Source organism: Eschscholzia californica, unplaced genomic scaffold, assembly GCF_041429995.1.
Source record: "Eschscholzia californica isolate CP2 unplaced genomic scaffold, dmEscCali1.0.p SCAF_4, whole genome shotgun sequence".
Classification (NCBI taxonomy): domain Eukaryota; kingdom Viridiplantae; phylum Streptophyta; class Magnoliopsida; order Ranunculales; family Papaveraceae; genus Eschscholzia; species Eschscholzia californica.
In genome coordinates this window covers 13,770,858-13,787,377 of record NW_028238461.1, presented here as the reverse complement: position 1 = coordinate 13,787,377, position 16,520 = coordinate 13,770,858, and the positions used below count along the sequence as shown (strand labels likewise).

The 16,520-nt window shown below is 36.8% G+C and overlaps 2 protein-coding genes across 3 annotated transcripts; one reads left to right on the top strand and one right to left on the bottom strand.

Moving 5' to 3' along the window:
• Positions 1-1,385: 1,385 nt before the first annotated feature.
• On the top strand, positions 1,386-5,119 carry CCB4 (cofactor assembly of complex C). Of its 2 annotated transcripts, XR_015223686.1 has the most exons (9): positions 1,386-1,591; positions 1,666-1,853; positions 3,034-3,133; positions 3,251-3,324; positions 3,560-3,744; positions 3,863-3,933; positions 4,379-4,462; positions 4,609-4,760; positions 4,947-5,119. XR_015223686.1 is itself a non-coding variant. In XM_086636336.1 (8 exons), exons 1-8 carry the CDS (start codon positions 1,475-1,477, stop codon positions 4,693-4,695), a joined length of 906 nt encoding a protein of 301 aa, XP_086492462.1. In that variant the 5' UTR covers positions 1,386-1,474; the 3' UTR covers positions 4,696-5,119. The 2 variants fall into 2 exon arrangements, 1 of the variants encoding a protein (XP_086492462.1); XM_086636336.1 differs by having other exon boundaries at positions 4,609-5,119.
• Positions 5,120-6,506: 1,387 nt separating this feature from the next.
• LOC147542922 (TORTIFOLIA1-like protein 3) lies at positions 6,507-11,605 on the bottom strand. The gene is made up of 6 exons (XM_086636335.1): positions 10,636-11,605; positions 10,428-10,536; positions 9,143-9,717; positions 8,379-8,799; positions 7,018-7,102; positions 6,507-6,652 (listed from the first exon to the last, which is right to left on the bottom strand). The coding sequence occupies exons 1-6, from the start codon at positions 11,446-11,448 to the stop codon at positions 6,640-6,642; spliced, it is 2,016 nt and encodes a 671-aa protein (XP_086492461.1). The 5' UTR covers positions 11,449-11,605; the 3' UTR covers positions 6,507-6,639.
• Between the last annotated feature and the right edge of the window lie 4,915 nt (positions 11,606-16,520).

Here is a 16,520-nt window from a genome sequence, read left to right as displayed (position 1 = left end):
CGTGCCGGAATGGATTACACATTGGGCCTCGTTGGAAGATGAAACGACCGAGCTTCTGGCAAAAATTATGTGGTTTATATGGAAAGCTAGATGCGAGAAAAGTTTCGGCAAGAAAAACATCCAGCCGAAGCAGACTATCCGGCAAATCCAATGCTATATAACAAACATCCCTGAGCAATTTAGAGCTAAAAGGAAGGCAGACCCGCCTCAGTGGCAACCACCTCCACCACCTTTTCTCAAAATAAACGTGGACGCCTCTTTCAAAAACCACACTACGCCGGCAGGCATCGGAAACATCATCCATGATGCAAACGGTGATTTCAGGATGGCTAGAGTGGATTGCATCAGGGGACAAACGGCGGAAGAATGCGAAAGCATAGCTATCCTTAGAGCTGTCACATGGGCGGAAGAGCTACATCTTCAACACATCATAATTGAAAGCGACAACAACAATCTGATAAGGCATATTCATGACAGAAACATAGCTATCAACTGGCAATCAGTATCTAACATCGAACAAATCAGAGCTCGAATAAACCACTTCGAGCAAATCCGATTTCAGTTCAGTCCGAGGAAAACGAATGGCCTGGCTGACGCTCTCGCGAAGTGGGGACGGAAACACAGGATTCCCAGAACGTGGCTCTCTATAGACAACATGAAGTGGGATCTTAATTTGTAGTGCTTTTGTTTGTATTTCTTCTTTCAACAAAAAAAAAAAAAAATGAGTAGTAGGCCACTTGAACTTAATGAAATTTTGAGAAGCTCAACCATCATAAATGAAGGTCGTTTAAACATGTGATCCTTCTTTACCATCTAGTTGAACCACTTTCATTCGCTCTCTGTTCTTAATGGGTGGACATTTAATAAACGAGTGATTTTGGGAAAATACTAACCTGTCAGGTTCGGGCATGATTTCAGATAGCACTTCAAAATTCGATCCCGACCCATTTATTTCACTAGGTCGATTGGGTTGATCTCACATTCAAGTTTCAGATCTCTCTCCAATGGACTCGGTCTGCATATAAAACTTCATTACCTCCATTGTCTCATATGACACTAGTGCATAGAAGATAAATGACCATATAACTTCCACAAAATATGACATGATTTTCGAAAATAACACTTAAACCATAGAGACTACACAAAAAATGAAATGCACCGTAAAGGTAGTTATCTCTTTCAAAGAATCGAACTCACACGATCTTTTGGGATTTTAGAATATGGTAGAGAGAGGCCGAACAATAAACCAGAGATGCACCCGTTTGCAAATTAATGTGTTTTTGCATGATGTATAAAGCAATTAGGCAAGACATGATGATTGATGACCTCTCAAATTAATGTAAATGAAGTGTAAGATTAAAACAAATAAAAAGGTATAAAAATGTAGTTAAAACGGTTAAAAGCTCGGAAGTTGGTCTTATCCGCTTTAAACCCCCAAATCCAAACAAGAAAGAAAGAAAGGCGCGTTTGATTGATGGAAGCGGGAAGCTTTCTTCTTCTCCCTCCAATTTCATGTTCCCCAAAAATCCCCGTCTTCCACCGTTCCCTCAACACTCTCTCTCGCTCCGTTAGGGTTTCTTCTAATTTGCAGGTACTCATCCTACCCTTCCTCTATTTCTCTCTCTCTCTATATAGCTATGAACACCTCTAAAGTTCTAATCTTAGGAAGGAAATGGAAAAAACAATGGAACTTACAAAGGGCCAAAGCCTAAGCAAGATTTTTTAGGTGATTGGGTTTCTAAGAACGACGATTTTGTTCGAAGCTTACCCATTTATGTTGGAGGTTTCTCTCTCTTGGCTGTTCTACTCAATCGCTCTGTTTCAGGTATCGCCCCTGTCGCTGATGCTAGTAGGTAATTTCTTACTTACTCAAGGGTTTTTAGTTCTGTTTCCAGCAATTTGAATTGTGGGGTATTTTTTAATAAATTGGGGGTTCTTATGAAAAAAGATAAATGATATATCTAAATTAGGATTGTTTTTGAGTCGTTGATCTTGATTGATCGATACGAACGAAAAGATGATTGTACTCACTATATTCATCTTCATACTCATCTAAGTTTGGGTATTGGAAAATATCTCAATTGATGAGTGTTTTTTGTTTATTTATGTGATTTTTTTAATGTTGTAAAATTCATGAACTATATGGGTATGTTGTGTTATTAGCAAATGTTACATAAACAAGATCGATTGTGAATTCGATATTGAGTTAAGTTTCATTGATGTTGATGTGTTTTTTTAGAGTAGATGGTCAATTTCTAGTCTCACAAGAAAGAAGATTAATGAAAGTGAGATCTCTCACTAATTTAGTATTCAAAGGTAGACTAGGTAGTGCTTGTGTTAATTCTGAGTCAGACCTGAAATCTGACTAGATGTCTGAATTGACTCGAATCAGATTTGAGAATGTTGATTTTTGTGTGACTCGTCTAAATGACTGATTTGGGTTTAGTTTGGGTCCATTTGAGTCAACTGATTTAGATTTAGATGAGTCATATTCATGCAAGTAAGATTCAGACAATGAGAAACGAAAATAACACACAACTGTACAAAAGAATGCTACAAATGATGTACGCGTGAATTGAATGTGCATAGCTCCCCATGGTTTTGCATGTGGCATCCTTAAACCTCCTTTTGTAGTTGCAACATACATCAGTTGCATTTGATATCTGATTGATGAATAAATAGAATGTGGTATAACAAGTTATGTCATATGTGAATACAATCGTTATTTTTTTCAATTGCATTTGGTTCATCTTTACATATATGTTTTCTTCATTTGTTCGAAATATTAGTCACTAGAAAAGTACCACATTTAGTGATTTCGTTAGAAATTGGGATGCCTTGGCTGGCTTGTAAGCCTTTCTTGGTACAATTTGTGTTTTTTTCAGTAGTAAGTTTTGGTTAGCTTTCTTAGAGAGGTGATCTTTTACCAATGAATCTATTTGTTCTTTCCCAAAAAAAATAGTCACTTGAAGAACAATCCATAGTTTGAGATAAAAAATCCATAGCTTGATTTTACATTTTAATACTTTGTAGTTCACAGTCAAGAGCGGATCTGTTGACACTTGGTTTGGCTGTAACCAATGTTCTAGCTGGGCTGGTCTGGCTGTCGATACGGCCAAAATCTATATCTGTGGTTAGCCTTCCATATTTTCTATTCGAAACATATTTTTTTAACCTCAGTTTGATGCTTTTTTACTTTATTGGTCTTTTCTATTGTCTCCTAGCTTTACTACTCAACTCCTGGTTTCAGGTACATCCTCAAGGTGTAGATTGTGAAAGGATATCTTCAGAGCTTCCTCACTTTGTGGCTTCTGAGTTAATATGGTACTTTTCTCTTTTATCCATATTTTCTTGATCGAAATTATCAAATTGAGCTCAAGATGAAGAATAATAATTTCGTTAGCAGTTCAAAACTTCCTTGAGATTTCTAGACAGATCTGCTACTTTCCTGAACCCCGGTCATTCAGATTATCGCATACTCTTTGATCTTACTCATCAAGATGTCGTGATGGCAGCTTGATCTGGTCTGGTTAAAGTAACTTCCCTTGATAATCATCAGGTTTTGGGAGTCTCTGTCAGATGTTACATGCTGCCGGTCTTTGATAGTTGTTTACGAAGGAAGTTTTCTTCTGCAAATTGGGGTGGCAGCTGAATCATCCATTGCGAAGGGCGAAGCTATAGTCGTAGATGCCCCAAAATTGATGGAAGGGCCACTCTGTAAAGGTGTATTGAAATCTGGAACACGTACGTTTTGCTAATATCATGACCTTGTTCACTTCAGTCTAAAATGATTTTGCTAATCGTGAATGGCTTCCCAAATTATAATTTCTTGCTGAATGAACTGTTTAGCTATTGTTTGCAGAAAGCTACTTGGCCAATTTGTCCCTTTACCCGGGGAGGTCGGAGCTGCCATTTTTACCAGCAAACACCCAGGTAAAAATACATAACTTGATTTTGATATGCTGCTATAAGTAAATGACTAGAACTACTTGAGGTTAGGTCGATGTGTAACAAAAATTTCCATCTTCCGGGTTCTCTCTTCTCCATAACTCTTAGTTTCCGTGTATCAAGTAAATCATTAAAATCTCATTTTATGTTAAAATGGTGCTAGTGTCTTAATTGTATGCTTGGCTAGGAGATAGTACAACCCTTTATCATGTAGAAGCACATTTCTAATAGGAGGAAAAAACCATGTAACTTGAACTTCCTCTGAAACTTATCTTGTTATATTTGGTTTTGGTGTTGAGCTCTAAGCTCGTTTTCGTTTTTGGACTATATTGTGAAGAATCACCATGCTTTAGAGTTTAGAATGTACTTAAAGTTGATCATTTATGCATTTCTAGTAGCCCCTGATCTGCTTTTTTCTCTTTTCATTTAGGCAGTCATCTTGCAGCCGCTCGGAAATAAAGGGATCGCAATAATTGGTGGTAATATCGTGAGAGGCTTCACAGCTTCTGACCAGGTACATATTCATTATATCTCTTTTTCAACTTCTCATAATCTCATTTTCTATAGAATTCAGGACTTCTGTTTATATGAGGCCATCATTCATGTATTTGTATAACATAAAGATTTTCGGGCAACTGATATTTGTGTCGTCTCTTACAGGCATGGATTACTCTAATTGGCGAGAAATTGGACGCCACACTTTCAACTAAACTTACCGTGTCCGAACTTGACAAAGTTCAAACATAGTATACTTTTTGTACATCTCTTTGGATTACTCTTGTCCATATAGTTCATGAAAGCTGATTTTTGAGGTAAACTCCAACTACCCTTTACTCCAGTAATATCAGAAAATTAGTTTCAATATTGTAAATCTGTCGAACTATCCTCTTATAACTTCACATAGATGAAGATTTCGTAGTGTATCTGACAAACCGCTACAATTTTTAGCCGGATGGTCTGTTGCGAATATTATATCACGTTTTTCGTTTCTTTTTCAGAATCACTTCTTTATACATTTCAATATCCCGGGAAAGAGATCAACGGTTGTAGATAAGTCTAGTGAAATAATTGTAGTCACTGTCTATAATTTTCTTCTCCTGGGCATCTTGTTTATGCGAATAAATACTAGTTGTAAAATCTATATCTATGAGATCATGGAGGCTTAATGTTATATGTTGGGGCTTTGGGTAGACAAGAAATTTTTGCGGGGTATAAAGTTTTAAAGAGAAATTGTAGGTTATCAAATTTTCCGGAGCAATAAACTTCTTCTCCTTTCTCTCTCTATCGAGGTTTTAGGGTTTCTGGTGAAGGAATTATTTCGGTTGCCGAATAATGACAATAGAGAGAGATTTAGCCAAGGGAGGGAGAGAAATGGTGAAGGTGGTTTGAGGAGATTGATTTTTTTTTTAAAGATGGTCAACAATAGCAATTTACGAAGCAACCATTACTATTGGAGAAATGGTGGAGGCGAAGGGAATTATTTCCATTGCCGGAACAGTGAAAATAGCAATTTACTTACCGTGGTTGTCAATTTACCAACTGAGGGATTATTTCCGTTGCCGGAAGATAGAGAGAGATTTAGTCGAGCGAGAAATGGTGGCAGTGGTGGTCTGAAATGAAAAATTTTGAATTTTTTTTGAAGATAGCAATGTACCAAACAACCATTACTAGTGGAGAAGGAATGTTGTAGAGGGTTCAGGGAAACTAGACAAAAGGAGACCAAAAAATTCTTTCTCAAAATTTTTGTACCCTAAAATGCCCATGTTTTAAGGCCTGTCTCCAATCCATCCAGGATATATTATGAACTTATATGCTAGTTTTGGACATGAATGGCTACCATATTTGACACTTGAGGACGAAAGATTAAAAAAAAAATTGGCAGATTTTCAATCTCAGAAACTCCAAGTTGATGCAAATCCCTAATTAAATATAAACATTTACATGAGAAACAAGGCAGTGACAAAAAAGTAAAATGAAGTAAGAAACTGTAACAAGAACGAACACATTTAGGAATTCAGTTTATATACAAACGACCTTCTCACATAATCTTCAGGCTGCACATAAAACTCATTCAATCTGAAATCTGAATTTTATAGGAACTCTGGCAGAAACCAATTAGAAAGCTTGACCATCTTCTAATCTTTAGTGATCTTTTTCGTCATGCTAAAGAAGAATCGACCGATCAAACTCCTTTTCATGCAGCAGAAGCAGAAACACGTACCGTTCAGCTAAATCCCTTTCGAACGCTATCGTTTTATGTTGAATACATTAACCTTCATCATCTTGCGTTTGACCACTCATTACTAGTATCATCTTATATTGCATCTTCCGAGTAAATAAACGATATAGAGAACGATCGTAAGCCTCATTTTTTCATATAAGATGCCTCTTCTGCTCCAATTGGATATTTGACACGTCATGAGAGCAGCTTCATTCTTCTTCCTTCCCCAAAAGTGAAGTTATAAGAACCCAGAACAGAGGAAGGATGAAAAACAGGCGAATTGCTTGTGGAATATATATAGTATCTTTTATAGCACATCGGAATGGTTTAGAATTTCGGACTTTGTGACTGCTTTGAACTGCCCGCTGGATCATCTATTGTGTTCTTCTTTTATTGCAGAATGCTTCAGATCCTACTCAATGTTCCCTCCTTCCTACCTCGTAGAAATTAACTCTAAATTCCACCCTTAACTACGCAGATGATCTGCCAATTGAAGAAGAAAATAATAATTAAAAAAGCTGATTTCATCAGCAAGCAAGTTAAACCCACAAGAGGAAAAAGATCAGAAAGAGTGAAGAAGAAATGTTCTGAAACCATTATCATGCATACAAGCATGTGAAGTATTATTGTACATTACCCTATTTTAATCACACCCAGATCCACTCCACGACAACCATACCCACCATTGACAAGTACTAGTAGTATATGTTCAACAAATGGCAACAGTTGCAGCTTACTTGTCATGTCAAGCCATGTAAACAGGATTGATCAAAGAAGGCGAAAAAGCAAACAAGAAAATTATAGACTGGCTGACAACTAAGACGATAAATTTTAGAGTTTTAAATTACCTGCTGGTTACATTAGCTGGGAAAATACCAGTGGTATGTGGAGAAATATCTAGCCTGCTGGCACTGCCGACTTGGTTTCTAATAGGGATATTTAGCGTTTGGGTCAAGGATAAGTACTGGTTTTAGTGTTTAGGTCACAAGTTTGTCCGTTATAGGGTCTGGGTCACGGACTAACCATTGACCACGTTGACTAATGACGCAGTTAACTAGCGTCATTAGTCAACGGGTCAATGGTTAGTCCGTGACCCAGACCCTAAAGTCGGTACTTATCCTTGACCCAAACACTAAATAGCGTTGCTGTGAGCCGTTCCAAAGACGGAAATAAATTTGAACGCATTAAAATCACAAAAAGGATTTGAACATCAATTCTTTCAGGTCTTAAAATCGATGGATCAATTTGGTCTTTGTTGTTCATAGTAATCACCATGATTCTTTCTTCAACCAAGTAGAGAAAATTTTATCCATGAAATTCAAAATTCCTGATAAACTTATAGATGTTGATTTCTCATTCAAATATAGATCTAAATCTTTAATAAAAATAACTAATCGTTTTGTTGTTTGAAGAATAAGCATTTTTAAGTCAGAATCATCAGTAACATTTGATATATTTATATCATAGATATCGTAGTTCTGGAATTTAGCCATGGCGGAAACGAATGATGATTTTCCAGTTTATGGAAGACCGAAGAAGATAGCTTTGTTTCCAAACAAGACGTAATCGATGATAAAATTGTTTTAATTTAATAAAAGATTCTAGATCTGATTTTACCTTGTTTTTTAGATGTGAATCCATGGCAATTGTATCGAAAGTTGTTAGATGAGTAAATGAACAGATCTTCACCTTTTATTATGAAAAGGGGGGAAAAGCTAGGGTTTTCTGAAGTTGGGGGTTTTCCAGGGTTCTTGAGAGTTAGGGTTTAAGAGAGCTTGAAAAGAGGGAAAGAGAGAGAGAGATGACCGGCAAAAGCTTGGCCGACCGGCCAATGCTTACGCCGACACAGGAAGAAGGAGTTGAGCTCGACTCATGGAAGGTGGCAGCAGCTTGGACGTTCATGGAAGCACCCTCGAGTTTGGGATTTCAAGGGACTAACTCGGTTTTCATGGCAGCAACAAATGGGACTTAGAACGGCTCACATCAGCTCGTGTTTAGTGTTTGGGTCAAGGATAAATACCGGCTTTAGGGTCTGGGTCACGGACTAACCATTGACCATGTTGACTAATGACGGTAGTTAGCTATCGTCATTAGTCAAGGGGTCAACTGTTAGTCCGTGACCCAGACCCTATAACGGACAAACTTGTGACCTAAACACTAAAACCGGTACTTATCCTTGACCCAAACACTAAATATCCCTTTCTAATAGAGGTTGGAACTCCATTTGAGAAAACCTCTGAATTTCCTCTTAACTCGTTATGAATATTTGCCAATGGATTGACAACAAATCCACCACCACCCTGAGGTCGGAATTTACGACTCGTCGGCAGCACACTGTTTTCACTATTGCGATCTCTATCAGTCATGTTACGTAATGAATCCACAGATGGCATACCTCCAGAAGGAGAGAACCTTGAAGTTGAATATCGATCTTCTGATCTTTTCCAGAATTTAGAACTTAAGAACTCTGCACCAGGTAATCTGCAACATGTGTTTCCTGCAGATTCAGGGTTTGACATCCTTCCTGTTGATATAGCCAAGTCGTAAGAAATTTCATCCAGTGCGCGCTCTAAGCCATGAACCCGTGTCTCTAGAGATCGCATCCCATCCTGTGAGTTCCCCATGAACTTCTGAACTCGAGAAAAAGGTATAGGAGAATGAAGTCAGTCCAGTATTATTTGAAATGAGATTTCGTATATCTTACAACACAAAAAGAGTTAAAAAAATATTAGTATCCTCTGATAGAAAATTATCAGTGAAAATTTATTACAAAGATACGAACAACATGGCGTATTTGATCCACAACCTGAATCTAAAAATTTCTACTTCCATGCGTAGAATAATTTTGTCATTATATTCTCAACTTACCAGCACAAACATACTCAGCACACCAATTCAAAGCAATATATATGTCGACTAAAGATGAACGGAATAGAGTAAGAAAGTTTAGACCGTTCAGTTTTTGGAGCTCACCTGAAGCAGATCAAAAAGGCTAGATTGCTGGGTTTCTATCTGAACAAGCTGCTTACGAATCAAAGACATTTCCTCACTGTTTTTATTGTTTGTATGGAGCTCCTCGGTAGCAATACTAGCTAAGGCAGTAGATCCTACACTCTCATGGTGCTGCAACGGAACTACACGAGATCCACCAAATTTCTGATTCTTATCATCACTACTTCTGTTGAATATGGAACGTTTTACTTCCAGCTTTTGACACCTATCGTTTTCATTGTCCCCAGATTCTGCAACTCCGCTATATTTTCCCTTCAGCTTATCATCATATACTTCCTTTGGAACGGGAGTATGAGAAACTGAAATCTCAACTTTCGAACTTGTAGTTTTTTTACGATCCAGCTTACGAAACATTGGAGTAGATCTCAAGCTACTACCTTTCAGAGGACTTCTCTGCCTGGCAGTTGACATGGACGAGCTATCAGGCGGAGTGGACCTCTGTATTGGGCTTGATCTCTTCCTAGGTTCTGGAGATTCATAAGCTCTGTTAACTGACCTTCTAGAACCAGATGGGAAGCAACCATCACTACCACTCTCTGCAATTATTTATAAACCCAACCACATAAATCAAATAAAATTTTTAGGGTTCCATGACTTAAACTAAAATAGGATTGAAAGAAACCAGCCAACCAGACAGAATTAAAGCAACAATAAGGTAGAAATCGAACTTCAGGCTTCAAAATCAAATAAAGCAAATCATTAGAAATTAGGAGTGAATAGGTTGGTTATGGATCATTTTTGTCTCAACGGAAGCTGAACCATTAAGACTTCAACTGATTAAGTTCTGGCTGTTTGGTTCGACTCAATTTGGTCGGGCTGGTCCAACCGATTAAAATATTACTTGTATTAAAATGTTAAATTCTTCTTAAATTTTTTACAATGCTTAGGTGAATTTCAACAAATTGCTTATTTTACACTCTTATCTCAAAGAGATTATCGTAAAATGCATAGATGACTTAACTTTATATTGAGTTTAAATCGTCATAACGTGAAGTACTGTAAACTAGCAAATTTATGAAGTAAGATTTGGTCGATTTAGTTGAGCGTTTTCAAAATGTTCCAGCCGAAGTAAAACCAAATCGACAAGGCTCAGTTTCGTTCAGGCGGAAAAGCATTCGGTTTTGGTTAGTCCGATTTGGTTAGACCGATTTAGAAACCTCTTTATTCACATTATATTTATCCTCTAATGAAAACCCAAATATAGCTCAATCAATAATGACACCTGAAAGAAGAGTAAATTTTTTACCTTTTGCAGAAGATTTTGATTGAGAAGGTGGTGAGATTTCATCAGAAACATCAGGAACTTCCTTCCAAGCTTCTATCATTAATTGCATAGTATCTCTAACACCTTTAACCTACAAAAAAAGAACACATTCAAATCAGATCAAGACCTCTTAAACTCTGACCTAAATCAACAAAACTAGTAAAAAACAGAGAGTTTCTGCGTTTTTAACCTTATCGAATCTTCGATTCTCAAAAGTAGGAAAACATGAAGACTTAAACTCTGAAAGCAGATCTCTTTCCATAGTAGCTAATCTTCCTAGGGTTTCTGCCGAAGCTCTCCTCACTGCCCAATCCTCATTACTCAAAAACTGAACTAAACAAGGAATCAAATTCACTAAAACATTATGATTTGAAGCTCCACCAACACCAACAATACTAGTAATTAGGGTTAACAATGATGGTTTCGCCTTAAAACTATCATTCTTCAATAACTTCATCAATCTCGGCAAAATCCTCTCTAATTGATTCAATTCTGGATCAGGAGAAACATCAATTGCTGAAGCAAGACAAAGAGCTGAACCTGACTGTGAATTTTGATCTTGTTCGAGAAAAATCGCTTCACTTAAGGGTTTTAAGAAAACTGAAAATGAGGGTTTCAAGATCTGGGAAGCCATTATAGTAATTGAATCAATACAAGCAGAACGAACATTAGAATCAGAATCACGAAGTCGTTGAATTATGTTTGAAATCATTTTAGATAGATAAGGAGATAGAGAATCTCCATGGATTTGAGATAGAAACCCTAAAAGTTTAACACATTGTTTTCGAACAAGAGATTTCTGTGATGGATCGGTATAGTAGATACAGTTAAGAAACGGCGGGAACGAGTCGTGACTCAGATTCCGAGCGATTAATTCTAATTCAGCGGTGGCGATTGTGTATGTATCTCTGTCTGAGAGTTTGTTTAAGCAAGATATGACTCGTTGTTTTAGATCCCGAGTTAACTCGGCTTGACTCGGCGATGATCTCTTTTGAAGAGACATTGATGATGATGCCTGAAAATGATAGTTTGATTGTGGAAGAGAGGAGGAGGAAGAACGATTTGCATCAAAAGTGGCGGCAAAACCAGTTACTCCGGTGACATCACCGCCTTGGTGCGGTGGTTCTGATCTGTCGGCTAACTCTCTACTCTATAAGACTAACTTTTAGGAGTACTTGGAGTTGGGTATGCATTTTATAGTCTACAATCTAGAGAGAGAAAGTGAGGGGGAGGAGAGAGGAGGAAGAGGTGGGCAGTTTTTAACTTGACTCAAAAGTATTATTTTTTTTTTTTTTTTTTGTTGAATTCACTCAAAAGTAGTTGTTGTTGGGTTAATGAGGGTAATCTCACTACTAGTAAGGAACAATCAATTTCTTGGTTGGACTCGTAAGAGGGTTAGCCGACAATTTATGAAAAAAAAAATATTAGCCGACAATTTGAGAAAAAAGAAAAAAAGCGGCCGATTCTAAATAGAAATAGAGTCTTTGATGATTCGTATTAACATCTAATGTAATTATCCAAAGTCATTTCAGATTTCTACCTAAAATCTGTTTTGAAAATAAAAATAGATTAGTGATAATATGTTCTGAAGATAAGAATAAATTAGTGATTGAGAAGTCGAAAAACTCATATTGAAATTTTGTCAATGACCATCATTTAGCAAGAGAAACTCTACGAAGAGAAAAAGAAAATTAATCAAAGCCATTGTTGATCTATTTTTACAAATTTCTTCTAAATTATAACATTTTTTTAATGAAGAGAGATTTAGGTGGAGTGATTTTAGGTGTCATAAATAGAATCAGGAGAATTTAAAGATATAGTGGGCTAGTGGGATGGGGCATGGGGGATCAATTACATTACAGATGATAAACTGTTAGTTATTCTAGAGAGAGAGAGAGAGAGAGAGAGAAGGAGAGAGGGTCATTCATTAAGAGTGATCACGTGAGAATGATAGTTACAGCGGGAAAGAAATAAAGAAACTTCCTTACTGCCATACTGGTCGGGTAATAATACATTTCTCATGTGTCTTCCTCCTACAAAATGCTCATAGCACTTCCTTTTAACATAAAAAGATTATTTATTTATTTCGTTTAGATAGACTAACTGGGGAAAAATTACTAAGCCTGACTAAGGGTGAGAACCTGTTACGACGGACGGAAAATCGACACTAACTCAACCAGTCCGAGCGGAACGGGCACAAGTCCTATGTGTCCACTCGGACATCTGGACAAAACGGGCGGACATTTCGATTTTTTCTCCAACAAAGTGTTCGTTTTGATAGCCGGGCAAACCGGGTATCAGTCGGTCAGGCATCGGTTACTAATAAACAAATAAAGAAACTTTTATTCGAAACTAAAATTGTTTAGTAGTTAAATACAACTTTCTAAGCTCCCACTTTATTATTCCAAAAAGTAAATGAATACAAAATTAAAAGATAATTATTGAGATTTCTCATAGATTACGATCAGTTCTATTCTTCTTCTCATGGATTACGATCGGTGTATTGTGGATTCCAGGGTACTGATGAGATATTGAGATTTTGCAAGAGAGAGGGACTTGATAAGTAGATAGGTGAAGAAAACATTAAGAAAAGTGATTTCTAAGGTTATATGTTTTTGCTCTTGAAATCTAACGGTTGTAGCTAATCCGACAGATATAAAGGCTTAATATCAATCATATAAGCGGGAGGGTATAACGAGTAAGATAAACAGACGTGTATGGACGAGTTCGATTAGGCGGACTATATAAGCGGACGGACTCAGTCGGATTATTGGGTAAGGACTACTTATGCCCGCATCTGTCCGCTTATGCTCTTTCGGTCGGCCGGGTGCGGACCGATTCGGACATCGGACGGTCTGACTCGGATAGTCGTGGGTGGATCGCGGGTTCCCGTGCTAAAATCCCACCCCTAAGCCTGACATGTATATAAACCTATACGAAAGTGAAAAGTTTGAGCGTACCCTTATGTTTTTGCTTGCTATAGAAGGTAGCCATTTAGATTATGTAATTGAAGGAGTTTAGTGTTTTTAGCTACTACCCATATTTTTTGCTCTAATATTTCCTAAATACAAGGGATTCAAACTTTTTAAGAAAAAAAAATGAAACTTAATTTCTAGTGACACCAAGTTATGTTTGGTGTAGTAAGATTGTTTACTTGCAACAAATAACATTTTCAATACAGGAAATTGAGTCGGAATCTCAATTTCATATTTTTTTGTGTCAAAAAGACAAATTATTTTTTTGTTGTTTTAGGCACCATATATAGTTTGGAAATAGTTTTGAAGGACAATTCTAAAAGCACTCTCATTTTTAATGCCTAAATTGCCCTTAGAATTTTAGCTTGCGAAGCTTTGCAAACTGATTTTCAGAGTTTCGCAATCCCGTTTACATTGCTTTACAATCTGGTTTGCCTTGCAATGACTTTGCAATATGGTTTGCAGAGCTTTGCAAACTGGTTTGCACTGCTTTGCAATAAAGTCAGTTTCGTCTCTTTCCTATATTAGATCATTTACAAAATGGCATAGGGAGCTGAAGCCTATAAAAAGTTGATAAATCTTTTTTAACTAAAACTCAAATTTTTAAGGACTTTTGGTCGAGTTTTCAATATGTAATATAAATGAGTTTTAAGTAAAGCTTTTGGTCTAAAAACTTTTTTTTGAAGGACGTATGTATTTATCATTGCATCGGGGTATAATAATATACTGTAAGGATTACACCACATATAGAAACACATCATTGTATATGATTTTTTTTTTGGTTGCAAACATCAATGGTATATGATTAATATATACAAACTACCAAAGAAAACTTGTAAATATCTCATCGAAGATGTAAATACATCACTCTATATGATAAATACATATGAACTACCAACGAGAGCTAAGCATTTAAAAAGAGTTAAGATATAAATACATCACTCGATCTCCTACATGGCCCAACCCTAGTATTTGAAAACGGTAAAAATTGCAGTTTACATGGACACTCAGATCTCAAGTTTTGCATGTTATTGTCATTTTTAAACCCATAAGCTGGGTTGTTTTCAGACACTTGAGTGAGACCTTGTAGCATTGCTGAAAATGTAATTGTAGTGTTCCCACGAATGTATATATACTTCTAGCTTGCTAACTTGCAAAATAATCCGATTATGATATTTTTTTGTTATAATGATCCTAATATTTGACTTTTCGCGGGATCGAAACAAAATCAAATAAAAATAAATTATATGATTAACCAACTAAAAAAAATTATATTTGAAAAAGAAAGAAAAACTTAAAAAGTTATAACTAAATGGGACCAACCTTCATCCATCAAACCTACCAAATGGTAACTTAAAACTACCTCTTTGAGTGTTTTTATCTGAGGTTTTAGGAAGTGTTTGAGAGGTTTGACTTGCCAGTACTATGGAAGAACGCGTGATTTGTTTTGAGGTATTATTATGGTGTGAATCAAATGGCGAGATTTTAGGATCAATGAGGATAAAAGAGAGAGAGAGTTAGAAGTGGGTACCATAATTATAGTTCCCCCAATTTGAGGGCAAAGAAGATGGTAATGCTCGATGAGGCAAATAGACAACACTTTTGGGGTTCAATTGGAAACCCTTTTTGAGGTGGATTTCTTTGAATGAGGAGAACTCCATATTTGAGGCATCCCATTATGCCAAGATATTGTAGCTTACTTTTTTTTTTGTTAAATCTTGTTTTTTTTGTGTTTGTTTCTCTTGTATATGTCCCAAATTATATTTGGTTGCAGTGGTTTACAATGGGCTGTACGATGTCGAAACAACCCATAAAAAAATGTGGTGTATTAGACCATGCCAAAGAACCATCGAAACCGGTCGTTATGGCTATGAAATTTCGGGGTGTACCAGACATGCCCTGTACCACCTACTCAAGCTTTTACAAATTTCAAGAGCTCAGAATGCCGGACTTTTTAAACTCTTCACATTAAGTTAAATTCTATTTGTGGACGTCAAATATTCAAAAACAATTAAGTTTTGAAATGTCAGTCAAGACACTTGACAGTGGTGACCTCTCAACACATCCACAATACAGATACAGTGAGTCAACAAGTCGAAGAGCTGAATTAATATGTTTAGATGGGCTATTTCATCATATAACTTCAACATGTAAAAATTCAAATGAGTCGAAGCAACGTTGACACATGTGGTGGAACATGTCTAACTATTTGTGGGTGTTTACGTTGTGTGACTTATCATGGTTGTGTGACTTATCATGGTTGTTCACATTCTGTGGTGGATAGTCTCACGATTAGCGGGGAAAAATCCTTGGAGCATCCTATTTGGTCACGGTGTCTTTTTCCAACATAATAAAGATGGTCGCGTCATTTTAACATTCTTTCTAAACAGGTCAAGTTGTGCCTTATGTGTGCCCGCTGTGAACATCTACTTGCTTTGATAACTAATGTAAGTTTCATATACATTTGTTACCCTGTAAAAATCAGATTTAAAAATAAATGTTCTTCCTACATTTTAAAAAAAGAATCACACAAAAGACATTGTACTAAAAAGAAGACTTCAGTTTAAAGTCAAACTCAATCAGTGACATAAAAGCGATCAAAACTAATTTTACACATAAATAATATCTAGCTTTCATGATGTTTGAAAGCCGCTTCCCGAAAATTATCTCCAAACATTCGAGTTATAGCTTTCCTCGGTATCGTCAGTAAGGAGATGGGTCGGGGGAGAGGTACTTGCAAAGACACTCCGACACTCAAGTCAATTCAGTGTTATAGGTTTTAAATCAATAACCAACGGGTAAAGAGAGGCTTTCTTCTCATGAAAACCCTATGTTGTTTACCTAGGCTTGCATAGCAGTGATGAATTACCGGTGCAAAGGAGGTTGCGTGTTAGGATTGTCAATAGAATCTTTCTGATCAGAGAAGATATGACTGTATCTTGATATAATGCAAGGGATATTGGGCACTACCCGACCTTCTGCGTAACCGACCTTTCTCTGAGGCAACGCAGAGCTCAAGGTGCCGAACATACTTCTGCACACCTCATGTTCCAAGACTAAGGTTGCAGAGCTGACTCAGATCCACCATTTTGCTGACATT

Bases quoted from the DNA above. Each gene is read 5' to 3' on its own strand.
- CCB4 (XM_086636336.1), top strand. From the start codon at position 1,475: ATGGAAGCGGGAAGCTTTCTTCTTCTCCCTCCAATTTCATGTTCCCCA. The intron at 1,854-3,033 runs GTAATTTCTTAC...AATACTTTGTAG, and splicing joins CCTGTCGCTGATGCTAGTAG to TTCACAGTCAAGAGCGGATC. The intron at 3,745-3,862 runs GTACGTTTTGCT...TATTGTTTGCAG, and splicing joins TGTATTGAAATCTGGAACAC to AAAGCTACTTGGCCAATTTG.
- LOC147542922 (XM_086636335.1), bottom strand. From the start codon at position 11,448: ATGTCTCTTCAAAAGAGATCATCGCCGAGTCAAGCCGAGTTAACTCGG. The intron at 8,800-9,142 runs GTGAGCTCCAAA...TCTCGAGTTCAG, and splicing joins GCCTTTTTGATCTGCTTCAG to AAGTTCATGGGGAACTCACA. The intron at 7,103-8,378 runs CTATTAGAAAGG...CGCTAAATATCC, and splicing joins CTCAAATGGAGTTCCAACCT to CTATTAGAAACCAAGTCGGC.